This window comes from Pygocentrus nattereri, chromosome 17 (assembly GCF_015220715.1).
Source record: "Pygocentrus nattereri isolate fPygNat1 chromosome 17, fPygNat1.pri, whole genome shotgun sequence".
Classification (NCBI taxonomy): domain Eukaryota; kingdom Metazoa; phylum Chordata; class Actinopteri; order Characiformes; family Serrasalmidae; genus Pygocentrus; species Pygocentrus nattereri.
Genome location: NC_051227.1, coordinates 17,418,658 through 17,446,157, shown reverse-complemented (window position 1 = coordinate 17,446,157; position 27,500 = coordinate 17,418,658). Strand labels below are relative to the sequence as shown.

Genomic DNA, 27,500 nt, shown 5'->3' with positions numbered 1-27,500 from the left:
TCTCTCATCTCTCTGTCTCTCACTCTTATCTCTATCTCGCTCTTATCTCTCTCTTTTGTCTCTTATCTCTATCTCGCTCTTATCTCTCTCTTTTGTCTCTTATCTCTATCTCTCTCTAATCTCTCTCTTTTTTGTCTCTCTCATCTCTCTGTCTCTCACTCTTATCTCTATCTCGCTCTTATCTCTCTCTCTTTTGTCTCTTATCTCTCTGTCTCTCTCTTATCACTCTTGCTCTCTTATCTATCTCTCTATCTATCAGATGTGCAGGGACAGAAGTGCAAATGAAATATTTAAACCAGTGTCTTTCATTGTTTAAAAGAAATGGTGCAACTTTGTGTTTTCAGTGTTAACTAAAAATAGCACATTAGACTAGATGTATAGGTTTCAATGTGTTAAGTCAGCCAAAATCAACTCGCTTTGAAAACCTCATGGCTTAACCTTATAATTAAGCACTAAAATGATGGTGTTTTCTTGTGTGGTGGTCCATCAGTGTCAAATTCACTAACTGCTATGTATGTGCATGAAGTAACACTGCAGCAGGACTGGAGTTTCAAATACTGGACTGAAGTGTCGAGTGCTCGGGGGTACATAATGGGGGGGGGTTATGTTTTAAATTCTCCTAATGCTCTCTCTTATAGTACGAAACAGAGCCTGTTACACATGCCCATTATACGCTTTTTCTCATGTGGTATTTGTTTATATATTTGTCTTTTTGAAGGCTTTGTAATTCACTTGTATTTTGGAGCCTTTGAAAGGCTCTGCGTGGCTTTTTTTTGTTTAATTAAATTCTTTGGCTTGTTTTTGTAAACCTCTAATCACATTTCAGAGTCACAGTAATCTGTCTCTGCTCATATAATCGATGGTAGCACCCCAAGTGTTGATCTGACTGATGCTATGTCTTTCTTCTTTGCCTTCAGGTGGCAGAAAGGGGGCAGGGTATGTATGGCTGATGGAGAGGTGAATGGACCAATCACGTGACGATGCTGGCTCGGAACCGCTTCATCCTGCTGCTGGCGGTGGGGCTAGTGCTAGCTGTGCTAAGCTTCAGCCTACAGTACTGTAAGTGTCTGCATGCGTTTGCATACGTGTTCAATCTTAGGTTGTGCACCGATTCCTGCCTTTCTTCCAAACCCTGTGACTAAATGTGTTTAGACTGGGGGGGAATTCCTCTGGGTTGGTCTGTGTGTATACACGAGTGATTGTATATGAATTTGTTTGTTATGCATGTCCACTGGGAATAACATGCCTATTAGACTATAGTCAGTGGTCAAACAAAGGCATTTCCCTCTGAGACTTTTACGTCTATATATAACAGTAATTGTATTGTGTGCTGCTCTTAGCAGCTCCGTGAGGGTTTAAAGTGGATCACACTTCAGCTGCACTGTTTCTGCTGTGAACTGGTAGACGGGATTATAGACAACTCAGCCATACTGCTGCCATACTGTACAGGATGAAGCATGAGTGCATTGAGTATAGACACAGGAGTCGCCATGATCTGCTGTGAGAAGTGCTTTTTACTGAACACACCAGCAGAAAGGCACATGCAGAAGAATTCTGAAACCACAGGTTTGGTCACCACTAGCCACACACTTCGCCCTGATGGTGACCAAATCCCATAAGTGCCCACACAATAACCCCTCTGCCTGAAACGGAACAACACCATAAACACACATACTTAATCTAACAACAACCAACACTGAACAACACAGTAAGTTTCTTTGTTGGAGGTTGTGTGCGTACCGTGAGCCTTTGCATGTGGCCTGCATAGCTGGCAGGTCCAGTTGTTCGCTACTGACTGGAATTGGCTCTGGTTATTTGTGGTTACACAAGGTTACTTGTGTTATTCTGTGTTGGGGACAGGGTTAATTAAGCAATAGAAGAGGAGAATGGAGTGTGTTATTTGCGAAATAATATGATGGCTGTGATTTTGGTCTCAGGCACAAGACCAAGACCAATGTCTGAGTCACAGCTGTGATGTTATTGGTGATAACACACTCCTCGAGTGTTCTATTGCTTTTATGCAACATAAACTGGGCTGTGAATGCGGCGTTTAATATGTTTTAATGTTCGCAGTTCCTACTGCCAAATTATAGTTCCTTAACAAGCAGCTTGTTGCTACGTCAGAGTAACGAGCTCCACCCACTCTCTGCATGGTCTGATGTAAGCCTCAGTACAGACTGAGCCATTACAATTGCTGCAATATCAAGTTCAGCTCAGTGTTGTCAATTTTTGCTGGATCGGTATTAATGTTGTTTTGTTCCAGCCAGTCCAAAACTTCTTGCAGCCCAATTAGTTTTGGCGAACACTATTGGGTTCATTTCTGGCTGATTCCAGGCTGTTTAGCTGTTCTTCTATCACAGCTGCTGACTGAAAAGCTGGTGATGACATTTTGGGAATTTAGTGTCGTCTCATCTTCAGAGTCCGACCAAATCGGCTGTCAGTCAAATATAATATTATGTGTCCGTTTTCTGTTTGTGCACAAAGTAAGAAGAACGTCTTGAGTGTCTCCTACAGCTGTCTAAGTTGTTGCTTAGCAACAGTGCCTGAGTTTGTGAAAAAAAACATGGTTATGGTGAAATAACAGCACAGTTAGAACGCTTCTCAACCAATCAGCTTGCGTGGCCAGAACTAACTGTTGTATAAAATGGGTGAGTATATAAATACATATCGCTGATGTGGGAAGAAAAATCTCCAAAATGAAAACTTTACAGGCGAAGGAAATATCATGCTGTACTTTTAATGTAAGTCAATGGAACCAGAATTATTTCCAAGTAATTTTGGGTTGTTTCTTTTGGTCCATTTATCATGAAATTTACCCACAATGTGAAGGTTGACTGATATTTTCAAATGATGTCAAAATCTAAAAAAGATGGAGATTTTCAGCACAGAGAAGGTTTTCAGCAGTTGTGTGTGTGGGTGTGTGGGGGTGTGGGTGTGTGTGTGTGTGCGCTGACACCCACTTTCATTGTGTTATATGTACACTGTGCATATTACACAACTAAACATATCGTTTACAGTGTTTACACTACGTTATATTTTATGGTTGTTAAAAAAAAGTGTGTGTGTGTGTGTGTGTGTGTATATATATATATATATATATATATATATATATATATATATATATATATATATATATATATATATATATATATATAATTTATTATTATTATTATATAATTTAGAAGTTATATATTTATTAATATATTATTTATTTACTTATTTATTTTTACTGCTATTGCTCTTTACTGTACTTTGATAAAGTGATGTATATACATACAAAATCCAAATCAAACGTATTTTGAATGAAAATACCTAAACATATTTATATCCTCCTGTAAGTGGTTGACATTGGATTCGTCTTTCAGCCATTTTATTTAGAAACGTGTCCAGGCCTGTGGAGGCTCTGTACACACAGACTTTTCAGAGAGTTTATGATTCTGGGTGTTATTAGCCATATAAACCTGCCTCCTCACACATACCATAACCCACAGCAGCCAATTATGGACTGTGTAGAGATTTTCAGATTTCAGCACAAATCGGTTTAGTATTATTTATACAGTAAACACTAAGGATATAAATATGACTGGAAGAACTTGGGCAATAAAAGCAATACACCAAGCTTTTTTTCTGTTTTTATGTTTGTAAATAGCTTGAGAATTTCATTTTGCTAAAGAAAAAAATGGAGTTCATACTTCAGATTCATAGATTCCGATTATGACCTTCAGACTGCGACAGTGTGTGTTTGGTCTTTTGTTGCTTTACTGCTGCAGCAGCTGTGGCTGAATATTGTAATGTTGTGGTGCTCGAGTTTGGTCCTGAGATCGTAAACGAGGAGTCTTGATCTCGTCTCAGTCTTTACTTCATTTGGACTCGGCATTGTCTCGGTCTCGGGCGAGGTCGATTTGAAAGTTATTGTCGGGACCAGCTGAGTGCGATGTCCCCATCTGAGGACACTAATTTGCTAAATTATTACTGAATATCAACAAAATCATAATAAACCAAATAGAACAGTCCTTTCTCTGCATCAGGGGTTCACAGACTTTTTCAGCTTGTAGCCCATGCGAACAACCTCAGAAGCTTTCGCAGATCATCTTTTTCTGATGCTCCTAATGAGGGAGCTGATTTGGCAGCTACCGAGTGTTGAAGACCGAGTGAGAGGCTGAAGAGAGGAAAGCTGAAAATGGAGTTCAGACAGTTGGACAAGTTTAGATATCAGTTTGTTATATTAAGCCTGTAAATGAAGGTGTAAACTGCTGGGTTTGAAAAGATCCTTGAACAACCAGCACAGACCTGCAGTTGTCACTTATGCGAAGCCCAGTGCTACGTATTCACTGCGGCGTTTTCTTCATTTTGGTTATGCGGCAAATATAAACAGAACTAATGAGCAAGCCGTAAAAAGTGGCTCGTCAGATCTACCGAAAAAATTAACTTCATGTTGTATCAAGTAAATGAACTAATTTTATTCAACCAAAATAAATACTTTGAACGAATGACTCTTTCAATCTATAGCCACGTTTACATGCAGCCTAATAATTTGTTCATAATCCGACTAATAGCTCAATTGGAATTGAATACGTCCATGTGTACACCTCATTCAGAATAGACTAGTCCTACTGAGGCCATTTGGAATACAGTTTCTACCTGATTGAACGAGGTGGGTAATCCTGTAAATAATCCATTAAATAGAGGAATAATATCCGATTTGAACGTGTGAGGAAAAAGCAGAGAACTCATAAACCGGCTCTGGCAAAAGGTTATTAGGAGGAGATGAAGTTCTGATCTTTAAAAGACAGTGGTGGGATGGACATCCAGCTTTAATAAGGAGATGTGAGATACATTTTCTGAGTCTGACATTTTAAATGGCGTCATTTTTGATCAGATTACTTATAGTGAGCATATATTGTTGAATAGAGGCCGAATCTGTAATCGGAATGTATTCAATCAGATTGGCAAAAATCATTGCATGAAAAACACTTTTTAAGTTGAATGAAACTTGTTCAGTTGTTTGTTACAACATGAAATCCTTTTTTAAGTAGACTTGGCGAGCCACTTTTTACAGTGCGCTCTGCTAGAACAATCCATGAGCTAGATATGAATATTTTGGTTGGATGTTTTATTTTTGCCTATTTAAAATTACGGTTGGGTTAAATGTCTTTATTGTACCAAATGTGCATTTAAAGACCGCAGTACCACCGCCGCCCACTGGCACACATGTTGTACACCAATGCTGTATGTGTTTAGATAAAACCTGGATCTAATTGATCTCATCAGAATGGCTTAACCGAGTCTTACTTGTTTGTTTTATTCGGTTGTTGATTTGGTTGCTGAAGTTCAGGCATCATCTGAGGGCAGGTTAATGTTATGGAAGTTATGAATTCTGTTGTTGCTTTATTTTTGTTTAATCATAAAAATGCATGTAGTTTAGTTTTCTGTTCATTTTACTTCAGATAATAGCCTTACCACTGGTTCCAGTTAATCAAATCTCGCACTGTAAGATAACGTGTGTGTGTGTGTGTGTGTGTGAGTGAGTGAAAAATCTTTTTTTCCCATAATATTTTTATTCTGCAAGACAAAAAAAAAATGGCGCAGTGCAGTCATATCGAGTTTCTTCTTTTTTTCTATAAGCCCACCCCCACCCCATCATTTCCCCACACAACAGTGCCTCCCCACCCTACCCTTGCTGCCTATTAGGTACACATACACAATAAAAATTAAGTAAATAAATAAAAAACAAACAAACAAAAAGAGGAATAAGTTATAAAGTCTATGAAATATATGTTTAGAACTTGTAAGACTTTGCAGTGGAATGGGCTTGGATGAGCCTAACATGAGCCTAACAGCAGCGAGAGTTGTAATATTTTCAAGCTACTTTATTAGGGGACTCCAAATTGTGAAAAATGTGTTGGTTGTTCCTCTAATGGTGTGTTTTATTTTTTTTTTGTTTTAAAAAAATAGCATTGTGTCATTACACTTTTTACACTTTTGGCAATACCCAATCTCTGCCACTGTGCAAAAGTGTGATCCAGCTTAGCTGCTGGAAAAAGGTGGGTATCACGTATATATGTTTATGTATATATGTGCATGTATAAAAATATCTATATCTTAATCTGGTTTTGGTCTTGACTCTGGTCTGGAGTTGCATCTAGTAGTCTTGACTATGACACTGTTGCACTGTCTACTGTCTGTATTTAGAAAAGAGAAGTTTAGTAAACATGAAGGTCAGACAGTACTGTAGCTCAGGCTGCTGCTGTTCTCGTTAATGTTGATGTTGTTAAGGCAATCTGATGGGCAGTGGAGTAATACGTGGGTGGGTGGGTGTGTACACGTGCTAGCTGGTGAACTTGGTGACCCATGAACACTCTCTATCCTCTGCTGGTGCTGTATGAAGGCAATAAAAGATGAATAAAATATTGAAATGCATTAAAACCTAACCTTGTTTAGCTACTTAGCCTGTGTGCTCTTAAACAGCTAATATCCAGCAGCTTTCTTCCATTTGATTCCCCCTACCAGAGGTCCCCTTGTGACATTTGAGTCGTTTTGCATACCAAAAACCGATTTATGTGTGTAAATGAGCTCTGTTCTGATTGGCTGCCCTCTATTGTGCCTCATTCAAGAAGAATTTTGGACTGAAACACTTCTTATAACATCAGTGTGAAGGGGGCAGGGCTAAACTGCTGTAGGTTAAATAGGTAAATATATGTAAATATGTTGGTTCTTCATGACATCACGAAAACCGTGTACTCAAAATGAGCTTAATTCTCACATGTGGACTGTAAGGACTGAGGAGTGAGTGGCAGCACTGAGAAGCTTTAACAGTGTATATAAAACATCAAACCCCTCTGTTCCAGAAAAACAGGACATTTGGTTTTACGTGATATGTAAGTAAAGGTTCCGTCATGGTTCTTGGCTTCAACGTTTCCCAGAAAAACCTTTAATTAGTATACAACCATTACGTTGTGTAGATGTTCTTTAAACTGTTTAAAGGTTTTTTTTACACTCACATCTCATTGAAACATGAAGACAAACACATTGACCAGAAGGTCGCTGGTTCAATCCCCAGCGCCGACAGTACATGACTGAGGTGTCCTTGAGCAAGACACCTAACTCACAACCGCTCCCCCGGCGCCTTGGATAGGTCTGCCCACCGCTCCGGGCAAGTGTGCTCACTGCTCCCTAGAGTGTGTGTGTGTGTGTGTGTGTGTGCGTGCACGCTCACTAGTGTGTATGTGGTGTTTCACTTCATGGATGGGTTAAATGCAGAGGTGAAATTTCCCCGTTGTGGGACTAATAAAGGTCACTTAACTTTAAATATAACAAAAGCAGTTCTTTACTTCCCGTTCTTTCCATTCCAAGTTCTTTATGCAATCTGTAGTGGTTCTCCTGAGGCGTTGTTCCAAAGATCTCTTTTTTGGCACCTTCATCTTTTGTGTGCATTATAAGTGTGTATTAAACAGTAAACCAGGAGAGGCTGTGCATTACAGTGAAGTTATCATGGTGGCAGGTGCTCTTATGATGGAGTAAAACCTCCATCCCTGTGATAAAACTGCAGTAACACAAGGTCTCAAGTGGCTTATTATTGCTTTTCTGCAACAGCTCTCAACATAAAATATGACAGAATGCGCAATTTTTCTGAAAATAATTTTAAGTTGTTATTAATAATAATGGAAGTAAACAAGTATTCTGCCAAGAAATGTGCTTCCTTTAGAGTGTGGTAATGTCGTCAAGCAGCCATGAACTGGCCATTACTGTATATTGTGGACATTTCATGAACGTTTTGTCATATAACAATGAACATATCGATGCTGTCAGAACAAAACCTTGTATCTCCATTTTTGTCATTTTCCAGTTTTTGATATAATTTGAAAATGCCTGTTGCCCTTTATATTGTGGGTAAATTTAATAAAGAATGGACCAAAAGAAACGACCCAGAATTACTTGGAAAAATGTCTGGTTCCATTGACTTACATTAAGAGTAAAATATGTTTTTTCCTTCTCCTGTAAAGTTATTATTTTGGAGATTTAATATATATTTAATATAACACAGCACTTTAATGCAAAAATCTTTGATTTACAAGTCTCTCTCTCTCTCTCTTTTTTTGTCAGTTTCTCCTTCTCTCTTTGTATCTCTCTTTTCTTTCTTTGTATATATCTCTCTCGCTCATCTCTTCTTTCTTTACCTTTTTATCTTTCTAGCTCTTTGTATGTGTCCTTTTTGTTTATCTCTCGGTTTCTCTGTCTTCCTCTGAATGTCTGCCTCTGTTCTTTCTTTCTTTCACTCTTTTGCTCTCTCTGTCTCTCAGTGCATTTTACTGACCCCCTAGTGAGGTCATTATTTATTTATCCTTTACTAACAGGAGTTAAAAGCAAGCTGAATGTAGGACAGAACCCCATCTTAAAATCTCTCTCTCTCTCTCTCTCTCTCTCTCTCTCTCTCTCTCTCTCTCTCTCTCTCTCTCTCTCTCTCTCTCTCTCTCTCTCTCCCTCTCTCCCTCTCTCCCCCTCTCTCCCTCTCACTCCCTCAACCCCTAGTGAGGTCATTATTTATTCATCCTTTACTAACAGGAGTTGAAAGCAAGCTGAATGTAGGACAGAGCGCCATCTTGCGCTCGCTCTCTCTCTCTCTCTCTCTCTCTCTCTCTCTCTCTCTCTCTCTCTCTCTCTCTCTCTCTCTCTCTCTCTCTCTATCTATCTATCTTCCTCCTCCCCCTCCTCTCCTAGCCTTACACTGTGAGAAAGCTGAGATGAGAGAGAGAAAGACGGGCTGTAAGTTCATCTGTGTCCTCAGGTTCAGTAATGAGGGGCTCGATTGTCCCATCTTCAGTCCTGAGGATGTTTCCTGCTTGTTGGTCTTGAGCTGCTGCAGCACTGAGCCATATAGCTCATTTATAGTGTGGTTGGTTAGTGTAGTGGTTAACACCTTTGACTTCTACACTGGGGTTCAATCCCCCACCAGGGCAAGCACCCTACGCTATACCAATAAGGGTCCTTGGGCAAGACTCCTAACACCACCTTGGCCTACCTGTGTAAAAATGATCAAATTGTAAGTCGCTCTGGATAAGGGCGTCAGCCAAATGCCATAAATGTAATAAATGTAATATATCAGTGAGAGGAAGTCGTTAGCTTTAGGCTCGGAAAGGGAAAGTGGCTGTGGAAGATAACAAAGACAGTGTAAGTGGGCAGCAGCGTTTATAGTAGGACTATGCAATATGAGGATACACTGTGGGGAAAACAGGAGCTTTTATACATCCCATTCTGAAGCCATAGGCATTAATATGGAGTTGGTCTATAGCTTCCACTCTCCTGGGAAGCTTTCTACAAGTTTTGTGTCTGTGGGAATTTCTGCCCATTCATCCAGAAGAGCATTTGTGAGGTCAAACACTGATGTTGGGCGAGAGGGCCTGGCTCAAAATCTCCATGCTAGTTCATCTCAAAGGTGTTGGATGGGGTTGAGGTCAGGACTTTGTGAGGGCCAGTCAAGCTCTTCCACACCAAACTCATCCAGCCAGACCTTTGTGGACCTTGCTTTGTGCACTGAGGCTCAGTCATGCTGGAAGAGAGAAGGGTCGTCCCCAAACTGTTCACACAAAGTTGGGATTTCCCTTCACTGGAATTGAGGGTCCTAGGCCAACCCCTGAAAAACAGCCCCAACACATTATCCCCCCTCCACCAAACTTTACAGTTGGCACAATGCAGTCAGGCAGGTAACGTTCCCCTGACATTCATCAAACCCAGACTTATCCATCAGACTGACAAATAGAGAAATGTAATTAGTCACTCCACAGAATTTGTTTCCACTGCTCCAGAGTCCAGTGGCAACACTTTACTTCACTCCATCCAATGCTTGACACTGTGTTTGGTGATATAAGGCTTGCAGGCAGCTGCTCAGCCATATAAAATATTGCTATGAAGCTCCTATTGCATTTTTTGTGTTGATGTTGATGCCAGAGGAGGTTTGAACTGAGTTACTGAGTCAGCAGCGCGTTTGGTGACTATTATGTTCGATGCCTATCGGCACTCAGCGACTCGCTCTGTAACTTTACGTAACTTGACCCTTCGTGGCTGAGTTGCTGTGGTTCCTACTCACTTCCACTTTTCCAGACCACTCACAGTTGAATGTGAAACATCTAGGAGGGAAGAAATTTCGCAAATTTGCTTGTTGCAGTGGTGGCATCCTATTACAGTACCACGCTCAAATTCAGTGACTAAGGTGGTCAACTGCTTTTGTCCCTGTAGTGTGTGTTGACATTACTGTGTTAAATTGGGTAATGATAAACATTTCTGAGTATATCTTGGGCATCATTCTGGAGCGCTGACCAACTGCTTATTTCATTAAAAAGAATTAGAAAAGTGATCTGTAGTTTAGCCTTGATGTCAGGAAATCAGGAGTTTTTAACTTCTTTCAGGTGGCACTACTGGTGGATTTTCTGCAGTATATTTAAGCCTAACTTTTCTGTTGATGGGCCTCACAGCAAGGATGGCCTGGATTCGATTCCCCGGCCGGATGACCGGGGTCCTTTCTATGTGGAGTTTGTATGTTCTCCCCGTGTCAGTGAGGGTTTCCTCTGGGTTCTCCAGTTTCTTTCCCCAGTCCAAAAATTTTTTAAAAATGATGCCCTATGGGTTTTGGCCGCTGTGAGATGAGAAGTAAAGTCGTTTGTGTCAGATCGTTTGTGTAGTTCAAAATGTGGATTTCCCCACAAACTTCACACAGAGGCGTGGATGTTTGCAGTCATAGAATGAGTGCCCATGAAGTAAAAGGTCTGAAACCATGAAACACACCCTATAGTTAAGAACACTGCTTTGTTTAACAAGCAGCGAGGCAAAATTCTAATGGGCTCCTCCTTTAATACACATAGGCTTTAGCTTATTGAAGTATTTCATTGTAAAACTGCATCATGCAAAGTAAAACATGGTCTTTGAATGTCTATTAAAAGCTTCAGATGTGCATGGTTAGATATTATGTAGCATTAAATCAAATATAGGAAAGTGAATGTACAATATTGTGAGCATGTTTGAAATGCAAATCAACATAAACAAAGTAATACATTACAGCATCAAAGACATGATAAATGGATGTTTTTCATATATCTGCATTTTGCTGTTGTCGGAAAAAACCTCATATCTCCATTTTTGTCATTTTTCGGTTTTCGATTTTTCTCAAATTTCAAAATGCCTGTTGCTCTTTACATTGTGTGTAATTTTCATGATGAATGGACTAAAAGAAATTACCCAAAATTACTTATAAAAAATTCTGGTTCCATTCACTTACATTAAGAGTAAAGTATTTTTTTTCCTTCTCCTGTAAAGTTACCAATTTGGAGATACGAGGTTTTGTTCCAACAACAGCAAAATGCAGATATATGAAAAACATCCATTTATCATGTCTTTGATGCTGTAATGTATTACTTTGTTTATTTCATGTTTGTGGAAAGTAATCCGAAAGTAATGCATTTCTCCAAAACATCGCCTGAGATCGGCAGCTGCATTAAGCTAGCAGGGGCAGTCGTGGGCTGGAGGTTAGGGAACCTGCCCTGTGACCGGAAGGTTGCTGGTTCGATCCCCTTGGCTGACAATCCATGACTAAACTGCAACGTCCATATCAGATCATATCACAGTATTCAAATGCCAGCTAGTAAACGAGGTGATTTCTCTCAAAGTAGTTTAAGGGGTGAACTGCAATATATCAACACCAGACAAACCGAGTCATCCTTTTAGGTACGTTTAAACTGAAAGCGGTGCTTTCTGTCTTGTTTGATCTACACTATCATCAATTCGCTGAGTTGTGCGAGTGACGCAGTGCTGCTACAAGTTAGCCAGCTGCTAAAAACAGCTAGCCTGGAAAGATGGCGCTCTCTCACTTTCCAATGCCTCGCATCTTCCTCAGTTTACTTTCATTTAAGTCAGGGCTGTAACTGCATGAACTTACTTCTTTCTTTCACTTTCATTGCTTAGGAATGCAGTAATACTTAAATATGACTTTCTGAGCGCTGTAACAGTCCTTTAGTTGAGAGGAGCAGACGTGATTTAATGCTGCTAAATCTTTGTAGGATGTACAGAAAGAGGTGAATTCACTGTAGGACAATATAGTTATGCCACTTATCTCATCATACTTAGTCACAAGAGACCAGATCGCAGGTCGCTCCACTCAAACAGGGAATGTATAACTCCATATTTCTAAGTTGCTAAAGTATATTTGGCAACACTTTTTTTTTTTTTTTTTTTTTACTCTAATCATGTCGAAAAGCTCAAAGTGCACCCTTTCCTGGCGATAGCTGAGTAGTGTTGCTTTCCTTGCAGTAGAAAATGCCACCAGGGCTGTCGCTAGAACATGGAAGTGTGAGAATGGTGCATTGTATTGAAAATTCATCTAACCTTTCTTATAGTCCTATCAAGGAAAGTTATCACGGTAATTATCGTTTTATCACCCAGCTCTAACTTGAAGGGAATAGTGAAGACGGCCTGTATTTGTTCGGCTGTTCAAAATTCAAAATGGCTAGCTTCAGGTAACTTTCGCCAAAGTGAAGTATCAGTAACTCTGTATCCTTAATAAACACCCAGGACCCACTGGCACAGCCAGGCTTCCCTTTCCCACTTCTGTAATTTCAGAATAACTCAATCAGATGACATTTGCAGGGTGTCCGGTTTGGTGACCTCAGGGTCACATCACTGCTGTTTGCAGATGATGTGGTCCTATTGGGGACATCAGGCCGCGAACTTCAGCTTTCGCTGAATCGGTTTGCAGCCGAGTGTGAAGCGGCTGGGATGAGAATCAGTACCTCTAAATCCGAGACCATGGTTCTCAGGCGGAAAAGGGTGGAGAGCCCTCTCTGGGTCGGGGATAGGCTCTTGCCTCAAGTGGAGGAGTTCAAGTATCTCGGGGTCTTGTTCACGAGTGATGGTACAAGGGAGCGGGAGATTGACAGGCGGATTGGTGCTGGGTCAGCAGTGATGCGGGCTCTTTACCGGTCTGTTGTGGTAAAGAAAGAGCTGAGCCATAAGGCAAGGCTCTCGATTTACCGGTCGATCTACGTTCCCACCCTCACCTATGGTCATGAGCTTTGGGTAATGACCGAAAGAATAAGATCGCGAATACAAGCGGCCGAAATGAGTTTCCTCCGCAGGGTGTCTGGACTCTCCCTTAGAGATAGGGTGAGAAGTTCAGTCATCCGGGAGGGACTCGGAGTAGAGCCGCTGCTTCTTCACGTCGAGAGGAGCCAGCTGAGGTGGTTCGGGCATCTGGTTAGGATGCCTCCTGGACGCCTCCCTCGGGAGGTGTCACAGGCGAGTCCACCTGGGAGGAGACCCCGGGGAAGACCCAGGACATGCTGGCGCGACTATATCGCCCAGCTGGCCTGGGAGCGCCTCGGAATCCCCCTTGGAGAGCTGGTGGAAGTGGCTGGGGAAAGGGAGGTCTGGGCTTCATTGCTTAGGATGCTGCCCCTGCGACCCGAACCCCGGACAAGCGGAAGATAATGGATGGATGGATGGATGGAGATGACATTTGTTTTCCATGTAATTACTAAATAAGCCATATGATGTAAAAGCCTGGGACCCTAATAGATCAAAAAGAACTGCTGATATTAAAGGAATTGTTCTTTTGTTTGGCCTGCGAAGCAAATGTAACAGAACCCTACAGTCATAAGTCTGGTTAAATTAAGTTTTGTTGATTTTCTACAGAAAATACACTTTTTACTGCACTGTTACTGTTTCTGTGCTGAATTTAACATATTGCAAAAAATAGTAACACATAAAATGGGCTATGCAAAAATTTGCCACATTTTTTATATATATATATATATATATATATATATATATATATATATATATATTTATATATGTATATGTGTATATATATATATATATATATATGTGTATGTATGTATGTATGTTTTCAGTACTCAATAATAAATACAATATATAGCAAATACATCGAAATTGTGCACTACAATTAGTGTTTTCTCTGTCGTGGAAGCGGAAACTGATTTTTACTTAACATCAGCAAATAATGTAATTTGACCAGCCTGTTCAAATTTTGTATATGACTGTATGTCACTCACAAAGATTTCAGCTTGCAGACTTTTATTGCAACATTAGTCTCGTAGCTCCACTGTAAATCTAAAGACACCAAATGTGTTTTCGCCAGTCGACTCTGTTTGGGATAAAAGGAACATTGTTTAGAGTGGATTTTTGAACCTTTGCTTTAAACATCCCTCACTCACCCTCTGATATTGCTGTTATTAGGTTAAATGCTAGACTAGCAACCTCCAGCTATTTAAGCCTCTGTTAGGCGTTTTGGGTCATCAGAAACTCCAGTAATGGCCTTCCTGTGGCAGAGCTCATTTCACAGTGGTCACTTTTAAATGGTGCTCTAACAGTGCTCTACTGTTGTGCTGGGCCAAACCTCAACTCTCAAATACGCTGGTGTACAAAACACAAGCAACAATGTCCAGATACGCTGACGACACACTGCTGACCTCTGTCTCTACTTCAGCTAGCAAGAAAGAGCGTCTTAATTGTAGACAATATAATGTCGCTGTCCAAAGAAAAGCAAGTATCTCCAACACCGTAACTTCAAAAGAGAAAGCAAAAACACTCCCACCTTTCAGTGTAAGTCTATGGGAAGAGATTTTATTCCAGGCAGTTTTGGAGCAGTTCAGTTGGTCCAGTCATCATTACAGTTTCACACAATGTAAAAGGTGGCTGTTGAGCTCAAATGATGCAGAAAAGTAAAAATCACACACAAAAAAATTTAGGTACATGTTTTTCATTGGATAGTGACTAATGTTATAGTTAATATTTCTCATCATGAGATTGCTGTTAGTTTGACTAAGTTGATAATATTCTGTTTCTAGACATTTTACATGTATGGAATGAACTTATTGCACTGAATTTTATTACCATAACATTATTTCTAGAAACATGTGACATGATTACATTTTATATGCAACATTACAAACATTATTAAACAAAGTTAATAAATTATAAATAGTATACTGTAATTATCTACTTATAATAATTTCTTGAAAGGTTGTCCACATCAAAATTTGATCACTGTAATCAGTGGAGGGTGGTCTCTGGCTTTTGCCCAGAACTGTAGATCATCTTACAACTGCTTTTGTGTTAATGCCTGTTGTACAAGCAAAGTGTTATATGAATAAACTTCGACTTATCTTAAACTCTAAACTTCAAATAATAAGTCAACAAAAATGTACTGTAAAAAAACAGTAAATTTACTGTTTGTTTTGTGTACTGAATGTTTGATGTTCCATTTATTCAAAATGATAAGAATATTGCGGCGTAAAGTTTCACCAGTCGCTCCCGTCCGACTATTAATTACTCTATAAGTCATAAGTCTTAACTCAAGTTTCCAAAGAAGACTTCAGACGCTGGGTTTAGTTGGAGGAAAAAGGCTTCCGTTTTTATTACGTGCAAAAATCTCAGACGCTCTTTGTGTTATTTTATAAAAATAATTTTTACAGAGCAGATCACTGAAGAGACGGCGTCTGTTTATAGTTTAGAGCCCAGATTTGGGGAAAAATGGTTCCAAAACGCATGTCGCAAAACATCATTGTTCTTCATAACTTTCATATTTTATAAGCTACATTCAGAAGCTGGGCATCGTGTGAGGCTGTAACTCTCCTTTCCAGTCAAATAGATGATGTCATTTTAAACCCTTATAATAAAAGAAGCTGACTAAAGGGCTAAACGGAGAGATAGAGCTGGAAAGGATGTACAGCAGGTTACGCTGATAAAGGATAGGGAGGGAAATGTACTAGTGAGTGAACAGAGAGTGTTGAGTAGATGGAAGTACTTTGAAGAACTAATGAATGAGGAAAACGAGAGAGAGAGAGAGGAGGACAACGGGGGGAGAGATAGTGGATCAGGAAGTGCAGAGAATTGGTAAGGTGGAAGTGAGGGCAGCTTTAAAAAGGATGAAGAATGGAAAGGCAGTTGGCCCCGATGACATACCTGTGGAGGTATGGAGATGTTTAGGAGAGAAGGTAGTGGACTTTTTAACCAGGTTGTTTAACAAAATCCTGGAGAGTGAGAGGACACCTGATGAGTGGAGAAGCAGTGTACTGGTCCCCATTTTTAAGAACAAGGGTGATGTGCAGAGCTGCAGTAACTACAGAGGTATAAAGTTGATGAGCCACACCATGAAGGTATGGGAAAGAGTTGTTGAAGCAAGGCTAAGGCGAGAGGTTCAGATCAGTGAGCAGCAGTTTGGTTTCATGCCCAGAAAGAGTACCACAGATGCAATTTTTGCGTTGAGAGTGTTGGTAGAGAAGAACAGAGAAGGTCAGAAGGAGCTACATTGTGTCTTTGTGGATCTAGAGAAGGCATATGATAGGGTGCCAAGAGAGGAACTGTGGTACTGTATGAGGAAGTCAGGTGTAGCTGAAAAGTATGTTAGGGTGGTGCAGGACATGTATGAGGATAGTGAGACAGTGGTGAGGTGTGCAGTTGGAGTGAGAAATGGTTTCAAGGTGAAGGTAGGGCTACATCAGGGACAGGTGTGAGCCCCTTCTTGTTTGCAATGGTGATGGACAGGTTGACAGATGAGGTCAGGCAAGAGGCTCCATGGACCATGATGTTTGCAGATGACATTGTAATCTGTGGTGAGAGTAGAGAGCAGGTGGAAGAGAATCTGGAGAGGTGGAGGTTTGCACTGGAGAGGAGAGGAATGAAGGTCAGTAGACTTAAAATATCTTGGGTCAACCATCCAGAGCAATGGACAGTGTCGAAAAGAGGTGAAGAAGAGGGTGCAGACAGGATGGAGTGGGTGGAGATGGGTGTCAGGGCTGATGTGTGACAGAAGGATAGCAGCAAGAGTGAAAGGGAAGGTTTACAAGACAGTAGTGCGTCCTGCTATAATGTATGGTTTGGAGACTGTGGCTCTGTCTAAAAGACAGGAGGCTGAGTTGGAGTTGGCGGAGATGAAGATGCTGAGATTTTCATTGGGAGTGACAAGGATGGACAAGATTGGTTTGATTGAGATGGTTTGGACATGTGTTGAGGAGGAATAGTGGATATATTGGTCAAAGAATGTTGGAGATGGAGCTGCCGGGTAGAAGGAGAAGAGGTAGACCTCAGAGAAGGTTTATGCATGTAGTGAAGGTGGACATGGAGATGGTTGGTGTAATAGAGGCAGTGGATAGGGCAAGATGGAGGCAGATGATCTGCTGTGGCGACCCCTAAAGGGAGCAGCCGAAAGAAGAAGAAGATAAAAAAAGAAGCTGAACTCTGTTTTTCTACTGAAAGTCAACCCATTTTTCCCCAAATGGTCTAGTTTACTTTTTGTATCTGCTCATTAAAAAGGGCGAGCTGCATCTTTCATACCCAGCACCTCCCTTGGTGCCTACCACACACCTGCTTATACACTGGCCTCCTTGAGGCTTAAGGTTGAAAGGGTTCAACTTGAAGGCGACAGCTGCTTAGAAAAGTTCTGGTATTTTCCAACTCAGACAAAGTTTCAGCAGTTATGCTGTCTTATTTGTACTTTCCAGTGTTATATGTATATACCTTTTTATTAAAGATGCTCTCCTTAATCATCATGTTTGATTATTAAGCTTGGAAATGTTCATTTTATTCTGTCAAGATGATGTGCTCTTCTAATGTAGCCTCTTGAACTCCTTGAGACCACCAGTGGTTCCAAAACGCATGTCGTCATATTCTTCATAACTTTCATATTTCATAAGCTACATTCAGAAGCTGGGCGTCGTATGAGGCTGTAACTCTTCTTTCCAGTCAAATAGATAATGATGTCATTTTAAACCCTTCTAATAAAAGAAGCTGAACTCTGTTTTTCTACTGAAAGTCGAGCCATTTTCCCCCAAATCTGGGCTATAAACTATAAACAGACGGCGTCTCTTCAGTGATCTGCTCTGTAAAAATGACTTTTATATAACAACACAAAGAGCATCTGAGATTTTTCTCTTTCAAAAGTAAATTATAAGCATATAGTAATATGTGTAGATCATAAAACACACGTTCTGTTCATTTGAAATATCGAAATTTACATTTTTCATGCAGTTACTGAATAACTTGCCTTACGATTTGGTCACATAAATTCAGGTGGACAAACCAAACTATACGCACAAGAATAAGAGGTTAAGAATCTTGGAAGGTCCTAAAAGGAGAAGTGTGATATTCACTGCTGTTGGAACAAAACCTCGTACCTCCATTTTTGTTTTTTTTTTTAGTTTTTGACATAATTTGAAAAGGCCTGTTGTCCTTTACATTGTATGTAAATTTCATAAAGAATGGACCAAAAGAAACGTCCCAGAATGACTTGGTAAAAATTCTGGTTCCATTGACTTACATTAAAAGTAAAGTAGATTTTTTCCTTCTCCTGTAAAGTTACCATTTTGGGGATTATGGGGTTTTGATCCGATTACAGCGACATACTGTTAACACTCTTTGCCAGGTTGTTCTTTTTGCAGCGCTGTCTGCGTCTCTTTTCCACCTTCACTCTTGTTCTTTCTTTCTTCATACGTGTTTCGTATCCTCTTGGGCTCTATGGTGAGGCTACAAAGCGCTCTTTGTCTGCTCGGCCTCTGCGCTGAGGTGACCCGTCATTGGCTCCCGTCTCTCGCCCTTGAGACCGGATTGGCCAGTGTGTGTGTTTGTGAGTGTATCCAGGTGGGAGCAAGTGAGAAAGGAGCTGATTCTGAATAGGCTCCAGTATGAAGTGGGGACGCACACATTTACAGGGATACAGTCCCATTCACGCTCACCCACACATGCAGACAGAAGCGTGGCTCCAGGATGCAGTTTTCTCTGTTGCTTCTCTTTGCGGGTGAGTCCAGACTGAGTCTCAGCGGTTTTGTCTCTGTGGATTTGACGTCTGCGTGCTGGTGTGGTTACTTTTGTGGTTGGCTTTTCAGGTTCTTTCAGTCTGGCTTTTTGGATCTAACTTATTTTTGTTTACTCCCACTGATGTGATGAGTGGGTTCACTTATTTTTTTTGTTTATTTGAGAGATGCATGCAGATCTTTACATGAACAAATCTAGAAGCCATAGGACCACCGATCAGACATAACATCATGACCACCTCCTTATTTCTACACTCATTGTCCATTTTATCAGCTCCACTTACTGTATAGCTGCACTTTTTTATAGTTCTACAGTTACAGACTGTAGTCCATCTGTTTCTCTGATACTTTGTTACCCCCTTTTACCCTGTTCTTCAGTGGTCAGGACCCCCATGGACCCTCACAGAGCAGGTACTCTTTGGGTGGTGGATCATTCTCAGCACTGCAGTAACACTGACGTGGTGGTGGTGTGTTAGTGTGTGTTGTGCTGGTCTAAGTGGATAAGACGCAGCAGTGCTGCTGGAGTTTTTAAACACTGTGTCCGCTCACTGTCCGATCTGTTAACTTGTTGGTCCACCTTGTAGATGTAAAGTCAGAGACAGCAGCTTATGGGTGTCAGTATAGTTAGTGTTGGTCATCCTCTAGTCCTTCATCATTGGTCACAGGACGCTGCCCACAGAACACTATTGGCTGGATGTTTTACCATTTGTATTATTGGGTGTTTCAGTGTTAAAGTCATTAAAAGTAATACTTTTTATTTTATTTTTTTAAGGAATTTTTACTCATACAGTGTAGATTTAAAGGTCCATGTTGTGGATCACTGAAGTGAAACTTACTGTTCACTGTCCAGTCCATATATGGGAAATAAGCAGCAAAAGGTCATTGTTTTTATGATGTCACAATTACCAATACATTCACATGTAGGTGTCTATGCAGTCTAGAGAGGTTCATCTCTGCTCCACCCATTCACACCGAAGTTAGGAGTATTTTAGTTCTGGCTGCATTTTGAATGAGGTACAATACAGGGCAGCCAATCAGAACAGAGCTCATTTACATATATCCATCTTAAAGGACTAGTAGCGAAGCTGCCTTTCTCTTGGGTTGCCTTATTCTAAGGGTAAAGAGAGGATGGAAAATCATGTAAAATTATTTCTGCCTTTGCCATCTAAGCCCACAAATGGACATCAGAGCCAAAAAAAATCTGGCTTTTTAACCAAAAAAGTCTTGTTTTATATTATAAATGTTTTATTTAATATTTAAAATTTGGTACAGTGTATATACTGTATTATATCCTATAACTGTGATATATATTTGCCTTGTTGTGCCTTATGTGTGCTGGCTAAAAGTGCCTTTCCACAAAATAACTTCCTATGTAGTACAAAATTCCAGCTCAAGATCTAACCCTACTGAATGTCTTAAAGAACAGCAGTGGAGCTTCTTAGTACCTCAAGCATGCATAAGATCTGAAGTTTGTTAGATTCTGTTCTTCTCGCTTTGAGCCTTTTAGTGTAAAATTAATAGTGTAAAAGATAAAACTCCAGAGTGAGAGCTGTCTCCATTTACAAAGCACTACATACACTGCCCCAACATAACGTCTGTGAAATTTGAGTAATACAGTTAACCGAAAGTCCGCTTTATAATACTTTCTCACTAATGTGTGTTCTGAAGTGAAGGGTATTAATAGTGAGTTTGTCCTCCTTTGCTGCAGTAACAGCCTGTACTCTTCTGGGAAGGCTTTACATTTAGATGTTGGAACTTTAGATATTGGAACATTTGCTGTGAGGATTCAACGTCATTCAGCCACAAGAGCATTAGTGAGGTCAGGTAATAATCTATATCACTACAGCTCATCCAAATGTACTGGATGGAGGTCCATCACTCCAGAGAATGCAGTTCCACAGTGCTGGGGGCGCTCTGTACCCCTCTAGTCCACACTTGGCATTGACCATGGTGACCTTAGGCTCATGGATGCTCTGTCCCATTTTATTGGTCAACGCTTTCTGTGGAGATTATAAAATATTTTTATTTAAAAATACTGATAAAAGTTAAAATCTGTCTGGTTCTTGTAGGAAAGAGAGTGTAAGACAGTTAAGCTGTCAGGCTTGTACTGATTTTAACCAATGTCAGGACAGCGCAATCATTTTGATGCATTTTTAATGATGAAGCTCCCAAAAAATGACTAGCTTAGTGTTTCTCAGCATTCAGATGCAGTTATTTTCCCTCTGCTGCTGTAGGTCATCACTGGGCAGATTGAACAGTTGCAGTGAGCTGCTTCAGTGTGCAGCTTTTTCAGCGCTTTGTTCAGTGCAGTTCCTTAACTTCTCCCAGTCCTTCGTCGCCATGGAGACCCTCCATGCTCCGCCTCCGTCCCACATCGCCATGACGATGCCAAATTCCCAGCACCCCGGCAGCTTTGTGCTGCCACACACTGTTTACATTATGAGGTTATGAGAGGCTGGAAAAAGTGACCGAGTGTGCACGCATGCAGAGATTGTGTTAAAGGGCCCGTTTCATGGAAAAGGTTTCTTTCCTTGCTTTTTCTTTCTTTTTAGCGAGTTTTAAAACATACGTTTTCTCTCATATGGTTTCTCTCACTCTGGCTAGTGATGGCAGGTTCCTCTGAGTGCTCTGGTGTGTGAATCATGTCACTGTTTTAACCCTTTGTTTAAAATATAAAGGCTAAAGGCAGAGATGTGATATAACAGTAGCGAGTGGGTTTTGGGTGATTTTGGAGCTGGATCTCTGCCTGATGGATGGTCACAGGTGGGTGAAATCACTAAGTGATCTGATGTGAGAATCGTTGCCGTTTTAACCCTTTGTTGGAAAATGAAGGCTGTGATTTTCCAAGCCGAATTACTAACCGATGCTGACCACACAGCATAATTATGTCTAGCTAGTTAGGGCCGGGTCTGCTGATTGGCCCGATATGTGTGTCATGTCTGTAGATTAAAACGTTCTGAAGTTATGCCTGCAAAAAGGGTTAATAGGGAGTTTGTCCTCCTTTGCTGCAGTCATCTAGTCTTCTGGGAAGGCTTTACACTAGATGTTGGAACATTTGCTGTGATGATTTGATTGCATTCAGCCACAAGAGCATTAGTGAGGTCAGGTACTGGTGTTAGTCAGTTCTGGATCACCCCAACTCATCTCAAAGGTATTGGATGGAGCTTCATCAGTTCAGAGAATGCAGCTCCACTGCTCCACAGCCCAATGCTGGGGGGGCTTTTAACCCCTCTAGCTGATGCTCAGCAACAGGCAACTGGTGACTTTAGACTTGTGTGCCTGCACTAGAGGGTCGCATTTTATTGGTCAGTGCTTTTTTGTGGAGATTATGTGTGCTGCGTATATGTAAACATACTGTATATGTAAATAGCCTGTTTTGAATTGTTTTTAGGATGTCATGAAAACCAGTTCATTTATATATTCAGCCTACAGTAGTTTAGCCCCTCCCATTCATGCTGAAGTTATAAAGAGTGTTTCAACCCAGACTGCTTTTTGAATGAGGCACAACACAGGGCAGCCAATCAGAACAGAGCTCATTTACATTACCCTGCCTATTTTATTATGAGAGATAATATGAGAATGAAAAGGAAAGATGGGTGTTTTTGGTTCATGAAACCACAAACAGTCAACATGAACATCACAGGAAAAAACACAGGAAAATGTGAGATGAGTGTGTGATTGAAATTGAGAGTGCAGGAAGGTGTGACAATGTTACGAGGCGTATGGTGAGAAAATAGCAGAGAGGATAGAGATGTTCTTCACACAGAGCTGCAGTGTTTACTCAGCACAGTGACACCCTCGCTCTGTTTGAGGCTGCTGTGTACTTACGCAGTTTATCTGCAGAACTGCTTATAAAACTCTCTCTCTCTCTCTCTCTCTCTCTCTCTCTCTCTCTCTCTCTTTCTCTTTCTTTCTTTTTCTTTCTTTCTTTCTTTCTTTCTCTCTCTCTCTTTCTTTCTTTCTTTCTTTCTTTCTCTCTTTCTCTCTCTCTCTCTCTCTCTCTCTTTCTTTCTTTCTTTCTTTCTTTCTTTTCTTTCTTTCTTTCTTTCTTTCTTTTTTTTCTTTCTTTCTCTCAGTGCAACTGATGCCCACCAGTCCGGTGGGTGAGGAGGTGCCCCGTGGTAAGAGCAGGAAGAGAGTCAACCCGGTGGTCCACACTGAAGCTCCTGAGCCGGACCCCATCGCTGATGCGTATCGCTACTGTAACCTCCCCAACCAAACGGAGCACACATGGGAGGGTGAGATACAGTCTAACACATACATCCATCCACTGAGCCGGACTGAGCACAGATGGGAACATATGAGACACATAGAGTACAGCGCAAATTTCAGAGACCCCCCCCTCTTTATTTATTTATTTATTTATTTATTTATTTTTCCTGCTCTCATCTCTTATATGCTATGTAAATATGCAAATAAATATGCTTCTGTTTCTACTCTCTCATACTTTACTCTGACTTTATTTTATTTTCCGCCTAATTCACATCTGTTTTTATTTCTGTCTTTATTTCTACCTAATATATATGGAATTATGTCTTGCCACTGTAACACTACAATCTCCCGTTGGGATTGATAAAGTGTCTATCTGTCTGGCTGGCTGTCTGTCTGACTGACTCGCTGGCTGGCTTCTTGATGGTTACACATCCTTTCAGACCCACAGCACTGAGTTGTTATGAGTCTCATTTTCTCTGTAGCTTTTAATAATTTTTTTGATCTTTGGTTTTGTAAGCTCTTTTTTTCACTTTGTCTTTTGACTTTGTCCTCCCTTTTGCAAGTGATGTTCTTATATGTCCTCCTGAATTTTTTTTTTTTTTTGGACAGGAAATTTTGATAAATTACGTTTGCACAGAGCTGTATGAATGCTAAGATATCACTGTTGTTGGAAGAAAATCTTGCATCTCAATTTTTGATGTTTTTCAAGTTTTGACATGATTTGAAAATGCCTGTTGTCCTTACATTGTGAGTAAATTTTTATGAATGGACTAAAAGAAATGACCCAAAATGACTTGGAAGAAAGTCTGGCTCCTTCGCCTTACATTAAAAGTAAAGCGCGGTTTTTTTTTCCCTTCTCCTGTAAATTTCCCATTTTGGAGATACGAGTTTTCCTCCAACAGCGGTGATATAATAATGGGTACATACACTTACATACATACAAATTAACATGTGTTGTGTTGTAGGACACAGCCTGGCTGACTACAAACTGCTGTCTGTGCATGTGATGATTCGCCATGGCGACCGTTATCCCCTCTACTCTATCCCCCAGACCAAGCGGCCGGCCATAGACTGCACTCTGTCATCAAACAGGTATGTAACGTGCTAAAATAGAGTATTACAATCACCCAAATCACCAAAGGGGGATTTAAAATGTCGATAGTACACAATAAACTAAAAGAGGACTTTATTTACTACATATGTATTTAATTATGTATTTATTTCTTATTTACTTAATACATGTGCATAGAAGATATCTAAATGTCCAGAGCCTGACATCATAACTTTTACACTACTGTGCTCTACAGTGTTTGTCCCTGGATTGATATTAACGAATAAGTAGTGGTAGGATTATTTTTTCCCCATGATTGTAAAACTTGGTGACAGGCACAAACAGGAACAGAGGTACAATGAGAGAACAATGTTCTGAAAGAGCTAGAGGGTCTTCTAGAGGGTCTTCCACCAGCTGAGCTGTAATAACAACAGTTATTATTATTATTTATATAGCACTTTTTCTCTGTTCAGTTTGAGAATTCATTCACTAGAACAAATAACATGACAGAACAACTAATAACACCAGAGTACACAAATAACAACCACAGTCATAAACATCTGGTGGAAAACAGCTGCAGTATGTTTACTGACTCTTCCTAAAGGGGTATCAACCATCCTGGTATTAATCAGTGATGGGAGGCAGTGAATGGGCTGTAAATAAAGTAAAATAAATCCTTTTAATTGTGATTTGAAGAAATAAACGAACGAAATGTCTCTGCAGGTGTGAACTCCAATGAAATGATTGTTCACCCATAGATGAGAGATTAAGGGACCATAAATATACGAGAAACGATGGACCTCAGTGTAGGAGCAGGAAAAATGGACAGAGAATGTCCGAAATGGTAGAGCAAGACCATGAAGCACTTCGAAGGCTATGAGCTGTAAGTTGTGTTGAACTTACAGTGAGAACAAGGTTGCCAAGTGTCACTGATGTGAAGCACCAGCATAGAATACCCCATTTGTGTTTTTGTTTTGTTTGTTTGGTTTTTTGCCAGCGGACATTGCCGTAACCCAGCTGACTTATGTAGGTTGGGTGGAATAATGGTAGGAAGTGGAACTCTTCACAAACTAAATTCATTCTTATAATGTCAGATGATATTTGATGCATTTAAATGTGCAGTGTGTTAGATTTAGGGGCATCTAGTGGTGAGGTTGCAGACTGGAGCCAACTGAATCCCCCTCCCTCTCCCCTCCCTTTCCATGTGTGTAGTAGAACATACAGTACAGTTGCTACATTCAGGTTTTCTGCAGCTACCGGTCCTAAGTGTTAGCTCTATCACCAAGAGATCGCAAGTTTGATCCCTGGCGATGCTACAGCCGTCCATAGCTGGGGTCCTAAAGAGCACAATTGGCCTCACTCTCTCTGGGTGGGTAGGATGCCCCCCCTTCTCCCCATCACCCAACAGTATGCTACTCAGTACAGGCGTAACAGATCTGGCGGTTGGCTCTCCTCCGAGCGCATTCAGCTGACGTTGCCTGAGTGTCAGGTCGAAAAGAAGCGGTGGCTGGTTTTGCGGGTCTCAGGTCGCCTGTGTTCCCTTCACCCTCCCAGTGTTGATAGCATTGTGTGATTGGGGGAGCCCTAACTAGCGAGGCAATTGGAAACAACTAAATTGGGAGAAAACTGGGTAAAAATATTGAAAAATTAAACCATTAAAAATAATGGTCAGCCAACACAAGCTGCCGTATCAACATAAAAACACAAGAGGTGCTCTCTCTGTAGTACATTTCATTTCTACATCTCACACACTGCAGCTTTAAAATGTGTTACAAATATAAAAAAGAAAACAGAGCTGGTTGGTCGACAAAATGCAGCTAGTTATTATATGCAGCTAGTAGTTATTGTATTACTGGCCACACAGCATTGGAGATCAGTCAGCTGATCACACAGCATTAAAATAAATTACTGACCACACAGTGCTGCAGTTTAAATACTAAACACAGCATTACTGACTGAAGTGCTGACCACACAACACGGCTGGCTAAACTACTGACCACACAGCACTGCAGATCGAGCTGGAATATGTTTGATCTTTCTGTAACTGAGAGCAGTAATCCGAGTTGTGGAGTAAGGAAGGTATGAACTGAACTGGAGCCAAAGAATGTGGATGTCCTGCTGCTCACGGCAAACACTCAACACCTGCGCACTCGTTATTACTTACTATCTCTGTTCCACACACACAAACACACACTGAGTTCAGTTTCTGTGTAAAATCCAGAATTCTACCTCCTTGTTTCTGCGCTCAGTGTCCATTTTATCAGCTCCACTTACTGTATAGCTGCACTTTGTAGTTCTACAGTTACAGACTATACTGCTGTTTCTGATCCACTCGTACCAGCGCAACAGCTCCTGTATCGGCTCTACTGAGCTGTTTTATCGTAACATATTGCTGCAGTGGGGATAAAGCTTTGTATCTCCACTTTTGTCATTTTTCAGGGTTTGACATCATTTGAAAATCACTGTTGCTGTTTACTTTGTGAGTTAAAGAAACAGCCCAAAATGAATTGGAAAAAATGTCTGGTTCCATTCACTTACATTAAAAGTAAAGTATGATTTTTCCTTCTCCTGTAAAGTTACCACGAGGTTTTCTTCTGACAACAGCGATATATTGTGTGTAGCTCTTGGGTTAAGTTCACTAATCAAAGATTAAACTAAAGAGACTTTTTTTTTCTGCGCTCACTTTCCTTTTCCTGCCCCCTCTCCCCCGTCTCGGATTACAGCGCTGTGTTGTGATGCTCTGTTCTCCGTTACACTTAGTGAGTCATGTGCAAATTGTCATGCAAATGTGCTCAGACAGAGAACACAGAGCTAAGAGTCAGTGTTGTGTGACTGTGAGAGCTGATGTGGCCCCAGTTTAACATGATTCTTAAAGCAGAGGCTTTAGAGCAATATTAATACCAATATAAATAATTTATTGGTCATTCTTTATAGCATTAGTTTATCAGCGGGTTAGATAATATTGAAATGACATGTATTATGATTGGATAGAACAAGACTGTAGACCAGTTTATCACTGATAGACGTGTTTTTAGTGAGTTAAATTTGAGTTTAATGAAAGTCTGTGCATAAAACTGGGCCGCTCACACTTCATAGCTAGTCGATATGATTGATAGGATCGTTCTTCCTCTCTGTCTCTCTGCTTCTTTCTCCGGGTCTATCTCTGTCATTCTCTCTCATCTTTAAAGAGAGTTTTCTCTTTTCTTTCTTTTTCCTGTCTTTCTCTCTTAATCCCTCTACCTCTGACACATTTCATCTCTCCATCTTTTTTCTCTCTCTCTGGAATATCTCTTATATCTTTACATTTTCATGAGCTGAAGGAAAAATGTGACTCCAAATAGAGAGCTCATCTTTCCGTTTCTGAGAGTCTGTGGTCTTCAAGAGGCTTCTATACAAAAGCCCCTTTCCCAAACGTTCAGCAG

At 40.6% G+C, this 27,500-nt stretch overlaps 1 protein-coding gene across 3 annotated transcripts in view; it reads left to right on the top strand.

Annotated features, from left to right (window-relative positions):
* The window catches only part of pxylp1 (2-phosphoxylose phosphatase 1), a 65,619-nt gene that overhangs the window by 25,157 nt on the left and 12,962 nt on the right, over positions 1 to 27,500 (top strand). For 2 of the 3 annotated variants that reach the window (XM_037546736.1, XM_037546737.1), the window contains exons 2-4: positions 918 to 1,059; positions 22,892 to 23,053; positions 23,993 to 24,119. In XM_037546736.1, the coding sequence (XP_037402633.1) occupies positions 981 to 1,059; positions 22,892 to 23,053; positions 23,993 to 24,119 (368 nt within the window). In that variant the 5' untranslated portion in view covers positions 918 to 980. Of the gene's footprint in view, positions 1 to 917; positions 1,060 to 18,666; positions 18,800 to 22,891; positions 23,054 to 23,992; positions 24,120 to 27,500 lie in introns of those variants that run through there. The other variant, XM_037546738.1, reaches the window with a different exon arrangement.